General features: G+C 43.0%; 1 protein-coding gene across 9 annotated transcripts in view; it reads right to left on the bottom strand.

Moving 5' to 3' along the window:
- Positions 1–4,003: 4,003 nt before the first annotated feature.
- The window catches only part of CD46 (CD46 molecule), a 40,693-nt gene continuing 36,929 nt past the window's right edge, over positions 4,004–7,767 (bottom strand). For all 9 annotated transcript variants that reach the window (XM_024552231.4, XM_045186835.3, XM_024552253.4 and 6 more), the window contains one exon: positions 4,004–6,754. Coding sequence is in view for 2 of the 9 variants with exons in the window: in XM_024552240.4 (XP_024408008.2) it covers positions 6,709–6,754 (46 nt within the window). In the remaining 7 variants the exon portion in view is untranslated. The remainder of the gene's footprint in view (positions 6,755–7,767) is intronic.

Below are 7,767 nucleotides of genomic sequence, written 5' to 3'. Positions count from 1 at the left end.
GTGAATGTCATTCACCCCGACTGCAGCTCCAGTGCTGTTTCCCGCTGTTGATGGAGGATTCCATGTTCTAATCCCAGGGCTGTTTTATTCACTTCTCCACTGCGGCAGGTTGCAAAAATACCTATGGGTCTGGGAGCTTTGGGTCGCTTGGAACAAATGGAACACTTTTTGCTCCATCCACTGGGTTCCAAGCTCCAGCCTAGGTACTGGGGGGGAAAAAATGGATTCTGCTGTCAGGTTGCTCTGACCTCAGTCTCCAGATGACTAAGTACTAGAAGTTGGAATGGGTGAGCGGAATGTTTCTTTTGGACACAGCTTGAATCTGGTTTTCGAGGCCATGCTTCCCACCCAAGTAGGAAATGCTTTGTCGAGTGTGAGTCCTGCCTAGCTGAGCTGTACCATGTGGCTAGCTGTAAGTGTGTTGGTGGAAGGGAGTGTGGGACGGAAGGTACACTCAAGCCCTGTGCAAGTACTACTGGCGAGAGTTCCCATCTGTGGAAGTAAATGCTGGTGAGTTCTTGATAAGCCTGAGGCAGCAGATCTGAACACAGTTCAGGTGAAACAGAATGTAAGTCTCGAACCTGGTCATTCTTCATGTGAGGTGGTGGCCCAGCTTCACTGAGAAGCAGGTACATGGTTTTAGGAGGCACTGGGCAGACTAGCGTACCCCTATTTTAGAGGAGTTTCCCTTGAACACCCACAGAAAAATGTTTTATTTTGAGTTTATTCTAATGTGACAGCTCCACCCTGCTTTCTGATTACATTCACCCTAGGAGCCTTTACTTTCCTGATTCTTAGGCCCGAGCTGTACAGGTTCTGGCTTAACTGATCTGGGACTGGGGCCTGGATGTGACTTTTTGTTGTTTGTTCTAAACTCATCCCAGGTGATTCTAATGTGTAGCCAGGGGTTGAGAGTCACTGCTTCTAAAAGGTTCTGCTGCTCAAAGTGTGTTCTGAGGACCCACAGGAAATGAATGGCTGTTGTAACAAATCACAACAAACTGGGAGTCTTGGTCTCTTCAGGTCTCTGTGAAAAATACTACAGACTGGGCAACTTACAGACAACAGAAGTTTATTCCTCACAGCTCTGAAGGCTGGGAAGTCCAAGATCAAAGGCACTGGTAGTTTTGGTGTCTAGTAGGAGCCAGATTTCCGGTTCATAGACAGTGCCTTCCAGCTGTAAGTTCACAGGGCAGAAGGCGTGAGGGAACTTTCTTGGGCGGCTTTTACAAGGACTCAGTCCTATTCGTGAAGCCTCAGCCCTCATGACCTGCTAACTACCCAGTGGCCCCACTTTCTGATACCATCACCTCGGGGACTAGGACTTAACATGGGAATCTGGAGGGATGCAAACATTCACACGGTGTCTCAACACACATTCATTCTTTTAGTTTTGGAAGTCGTAAGTCAATTAGTTTCACTGGGTTGAAATCAAGGTATTGGCAGGGCCATGCACCCACCAGAGGGACTGAGAGAGAGAATCAGTCTCCCTGCCTTTCCCAGCTTTGAGAGCTCCATTCTTTGGTTTGTGGCTCCTTCCTCCATCCTCCACACCAGCAGCATTTTGCCTCAGTCGTCACATTGCCTTCTGCTACAGTCAAATCTCCCTCTGTCTTCCTTTTTTTAAGACTGGGATTATATTTAGGACCCCACCTGGATAATCCAGTATAGTCTCCCCGTCCAAGATCTCATCTGCAAAGACCCTTTGCCATACAGGAACGTCACAGGTCCCAGGAGTTAGTACGCCAATATCTGTGAGGCCGTTACCACAAACAGCCGATAGAATGTGGAACTCCAGAAATGCAAACACTGGGCCCCAGCTGAGACCTACGCAATCAGAATCTGCATGTAACAAGATTCCCATGTGATTCACCTACACACTGAAATTTGAGAAGCAGGGTTCTATGGGATCTTATCCAAGGATTCTCTCATAATTGAGTCCCATGTCAAATGCAAATGAAGGAGTATTTTCCTAGGAGCCTTTGCAAGGGGCCGGAGGTGATCAGTGACTGATCGTTTTCCCAAACGCCATAAATAAGTGCTCATCTAAATGACAGTAGTTTCCAAAATTCTCAGGGAAGCCAAGAGCCCTAAGTCCCAGGGTAGCAGAGCTGTTGTTGCTGATATGTGGCACCAGGCTTACCACTGCAACATACAGTAACTCAATTCTTTAAAAGCAACATAAAAAACATAATCATGAGTGGCTCCTGTTGCTAACATCAGTGTTACTTCCTCTATGCAGATTTTCTCAGTGTGATCTATGCTTATGGCGATTTGTTCACTTTCTGCTGGTATGTAAACGATAGGGAAGGAAGAATAGGTTACTGACTACAGATCCCCAGTGTTGTTCTTCCCCCATATTACACAATAAGGGACTGAGTTTAGACATTTTAGAAATGTTAATTTCACAGAAGGAAACCAGGGAAGAGCTAGTTAATACCAGACCCAAAAGAAAATGATAAGGGGCTTCTGGTAATGACTAAAACCTCAGAATACAGGCAATTTGAAGGGCTAAGGAAGGGATTGTCAAATGCCCTGTCTGCCCACCCGAGGGCAGCATTGCTACGATTTACAAAGACGGCTTCATTTTAGGGGAACCTTTCATGAGCCTGGAAATGAGGAAACAATGTAGCTTGGGGGAGAGGGGGAGGGAGGAATGAGCACAGTCACTCAATTTTGCATGATTTCTGGAAGTCAGTACATGATGTTAAATCCTGCTCGAGTACAAATACTCAAATTTTTTAAATATGTAAAAGTTCGAGTTACGTTAGCTGTCAGTAAATTTTAGAGTATCAGAGTTGCCCACTTTCCTTAAACCTAACATCTACCTTAACAATGAAAATTCAAATTCCACCTGTTCCAGGTATCTCCAGCACCCTCGCAGGCTTTTATTGTTAATCACCTGGAATGTTCTCCCTGTATATATTATACCAATGTACCAGTATTAGAAATAACCTCAAGTTCAAGCCAAATACAATTTGATAAAATGCTTGGAGTCAACCTCCTTTTCATCCAGTGTTGATACTAGAAAGATTGCTTTTGTATTTTTAAGGCACAGGTTATCTTGTTTGGTTAGCCAGGCAACAAGACCTTCAATTTTCTGATTTCTTTAATAGGCTAATTTAATAAAACCTCCAATTTCTTAAGTAAATGTAAGCCTTTACCCATGATAAGTTTCTGTGTAGAAATGGACCCTGGGACTGGAGAGTCACTGATGCAGAGGTTCTCAACCTTAGCTGTCTGTTACAGCACTGGGGAGCTTTAAACAAAAACCCCTCTGGCCAGGCCACCTTGCAGATCCTGTGAGAGAACGCTGGGCGGGAGCTCCCAGGTGATGGTCGTGCAGCCCTGATTGAGACACACTGAGGCCTGATCTCCGAGATTTAGCAATCTGATTTAATGCCAAGAGCAAGAATCTTTCTTGCACAGGTAAAAACAAATCCTAACGTAGTCACACAAATCAAACTTTGTAATTTCACTGCTGGATCTGGGTTTTTCATTACTTAGCCATACCTATGCATTAAACTGCTGTGGAAGCTCTGTCCTTTAGCAGAGATGTCAATAGGTCCTTTGATGTGGTTGACTCAAGCTGTGTGATACCTGGGCAGAAATAAGGAAACGCTTCACGGAATGGGCATTGTGTGCTCGCCGTGCAAGAAGCCCAGAACCTGACATGACCATGTTTCAGGCGCCGGTGAACTAGGTGTGCAGCACAGGGCAGATGGTCTGGCTTGATTGACGGGTTACTTGAAGACATTCAGCAGAAAGAGGTGGCTTGGGAAGAAAATTTGAGATTTAATTGTAGAAGGTCTTCAAGCATCATTCTGAGGAACTTGGACTTCGTGCCGTAGGTAACGTGGTGGTATCGAACAGGAGAGGCACGTGATGGGCTGAGTGGAGCCCAGATGTCCTTCAGGCTCTGAGATGTGAGAGGCAGGGGGACTGTGGGCGTGGGTACGGACTGACATAAAACACACTGGAAATGAACACACTGGCACAAAGATGAGAGTTCACAATCCTGCACTTTTATTTTCAGCAGATTTGAAGATATTTTTCAAAAACTCAACAAAAACCTTCTCCATTCACGGGGCTTCCCATTTCACTGCAGATACATTTTTCCAGCTTTAAGAAACTTTAATTCAAATATCCTTCCTTCTCTATCATTTGAACAAACTTTTCAACAAAAATTGGTTCCCTCATACATTTCAGTAACTGAAAAGTTGTTTGACATATTTATACATAGATATCAATCTCAAATTGAAAAAAGTAAATTTGAAGCAGGAACTACTATAAAAGTACATTTTTTTGGTAAGCATAACTATCTTTGGTTGAAAAATACTTCACTTAGGCTTTAGTAAGTAAATAGTACACCCATCCCTGCTTCTAAGCACTATATTCTTGAAAATAAGTATGTGAAAATAGGTAGACTTCTAATTCAGAGCTCCAGTTTATTCCTGCTCAGACTCATCTTCCAAACGCCCCTCACCAGAGATTGCAGAGGGATTACAGATTGTACTCTTTATAGAGTGAAATAGCCTTTACTCTGGTCCACGGACTTCCCGATCATGTCCAATTCAGGGCAATGTTTCTTTGGCCCAATGTGTGCTACAAAATAGAAAACTGTAAAACAAAACACGTAAGAAGGAATTAGAGCAGCAGTCCCTCCTCTCTGCCCACTGGCTCATCTGAAAGAGACCCTGACTGGTGTGAGGACTCAGAAGAGGGGGAATGTATTCCACCTGAGCATAAAGTGCTACCTGAGCTAGGTGCTTCTTCTTCCTTCTAGGATCAACAAGTAACAGTTTCCTTTTCTGGCAAGACGCATACAAACACTACTGATGCAACGTGAGGTTATCCAAATTTACTCCCCACAAAACTGCCTACGGCTAGGTGACTGAGTGAGCAATCTTTTTATTCAAGTATGGAGAGAAAACCACCAAGGCCAGGAGTCTCTGTCCCTTAAAGAGTAGAATCCTCCCTGAGAAAACTACAAGGCCACAGCATGCACTTTGTACTAAGCTGGCATTCTTGTTACTGAATGTGCTCTTTTTATACAACTATACAACTGTTGCTGAATTTTTACTGATTTAGACTAGTTTGATATTAAAGTGAACAGCCCTTCTGGTGTGGCTCAGGGGATTGAGTGCCAACCTGTGAACCAAAGGGTCGCTGGTTCGATTTCCACTCAGGGCACACACCAAGGTTGCAGGCCAGGTCCCAGTAGGGGGTGCTTGAGAGGCAACCACACATTGATGTTTCTCTCCCTTTCTCCCTCCCTTCCCTTCTCTCTAAAAATAAATAAAATATTTCTTAAAAAAGTGAACAAATGCCATACATTAACTTTACTTTGGCTTCTCTAGATTACCAAGAAGTTACAATGTTTCTTTTTAAGAGAATTTTACTGTTTACTCTGAGTATATTCCAATAAAATTCTTGGTTAAGGAAGTCAAACTTACTCAAATTCCCAGTTTTGAGTAATCTTATTTTTAATCTTTACGGGCTGAAGTATTATACACATATTTATACAGACTTTTCACAATAAACTTTATACTATACATGTAAGAGTTGTTGAAAGAATGAATCTGAAGAGTTGCAATTACTTTTTAAAGAAAAAAGGCTTCAAAATCACATTTACAGTTGAATTGTAACTCATTCTGAAGTATATTTCTCTAAGTTTTGAGATTTTATGAACACATCATTTCCCCACCTTAATACCATCAGGGGCCTCGTGTTGACTTGCCCCACGAACCCCAGTGCTCTGCAAGGCACAAGAGGCAAGGTTATCAGGCCCAAATTCAGGCCCATTGCAGAGAGGCATCGAAGGACAGTGACTACATTCCAATGACATCAAAACGTGAGCACTGAACATTCACGACAATTTAAGAAACCATTAAGCACCTCTGTAGACTTTGTAGTTTTATTGATACAATGTGTAAGGCCGTGTACGTTTGTTTAAGGTGGACAACATGATTGGATAATTTGTATGTTATGAAATGACAGCACAATAATTTTAGTTCACACCCATCAATTCAGTTACAAAAAAGGTGTTTTTTTTTCCTTGTCATCAGAATTTTTAAGATCTATTCTTTTAAGAACTTGCCAATATGCAGGCTAGTGCACCAGTCCCCATGCTGCACGTTCCATCCCAATACGTGCTTGTAACTGGAAATCTGTCCTTTTGAACACCTCATCCAATTTCCTCCCCCCCCCCACCCCTCCACCCCCCTCTGGTCCCTCCAAAGCTGATTTATTTTTTTATAGATTCTACATACAAGTAAGATCACACAGTATCCGTCTCCCTCTGTACATTTCACTTCGCAAAATGCCCTCAAGGCCCAGATTTCCTTTTTATGACTGAGTGGTATTTCGCTGTGCAAGTCCACTTTCCTTTACCCACTGATCTGTCGATGGACACTTCGGGTGTTGCCACGTCTTGGTTATTGTAAATAATGCTGCAACAAACAGGGCGGGGCAGGCATCTCTCCCACATCAGGATTTCACTTCACTCAGGTAGATACCCAGAAGCGGAACTGCCAGATCATGGGGTGGTTCTATCTTTGACTTTCTGAGGACCCTCCATCCTGCTGTGCACAGCAGCCATGCGAAGTTAATGTGGACCTTGACACTTTAACAGAAGCAAAAGATGAAATGTCTTATGCCAGTTTTAGGGAAGCCATTTACTGTGTCTGCTCTGTTGGGGTGCTTGCCTTATCCTGGTAAGGCCTGTCTGTATTCGGCATTAACCTCTGTTTTCCTAAAGGCAAGATAAAGAGGTAGCATGAGAGACAAACATAATTAAGTACAGAAATTAAACTCAGAAGCTTACTTAGAAAGTGGACAATTAAAATAAACTGTGGAGTCCCTGATCTAAGAAATAAATAATTCTGTTAAAATAATTTCAGGTGTTCAACTCTCCTCCCTCAGAATCTCTTATCCTAGTCCAGCACTGTCTAAAAAACAGGAGTTATGTGGGTAATTTTAAATTTTCTAGAAGCCACATTAAAAAATTAAAGAAACAGGACTATTAATTTTAATATATATTACTTGACCCAATACAGGGAACATAGGATCATTTTGTCATGTATTTCACATTTCCCGCACATCCTGCATTGGAGGAGACACATCTGAAGTCCTCAGCCACACATGGCCATTACCTTTTGAATCAGAAAATGTCGCTGTAGTTAGTCCCTGCCTCGGTCAATTGACCGTAACAGACAGAGCGAGACTAAAACTGGCCCAGCCTGTTGTCTGCAGTGTGCTGGTCACAGCAGGCACGTCCAGTGCGCTGCCCCGTGTCAGAGAGGACCAGTTACACCTGGGCTCTTGATATTTCTCTCTGCGGGGAGGCCACCACTGTGAGCCACCACTGTCACTGGACCCACTCGTGGTCGAGTGGCTTCCTAAAAACTACTGTGGGGGGTGAGGTCGTGGTTAGGCCCATCCCTGAATTCTCCAAGACCGCTGTATTTTTCTATTTTTTGAAGTCAACTCATGTTTTCTCTGTAATTTAAAATATAATTCCTATGTGAGAAAGATAAAAAGGATTAACAAATTTCTGACAATATTTACTTTATGTAACAATGAAGCTATTTGAAGATGACAAAAACCTGAATCCCAATTCCTAATGACCATTATTTTATATTCACTCAGCATTCGTTAAATTAACTTCAACTGTTTAGACACCTTGAAGCTCATGACATCCTGAAAACTACTTTCCTGGTTGGCTTCAGCCTCCGGGAATCCTGAGAGAACGAGACAGAGAGGGCT

Source organism: Desmodus rotundus, chromosome 12, assembly GCF_022682495.2.
Source record: "Desmodus rotundus isolate HL8 chromosome 12, HLdesRot8A.1, whole genome shotgun sequence".
NCBI lineage: Eukaryota > Metazoa > Chordata > Mammalia > Chiroptera > Phyllostomidae > Desmodus > Desmodus rotundus.
This window is presented reverse-complemented; position numbering and strand designations above follow the sequence as displayed.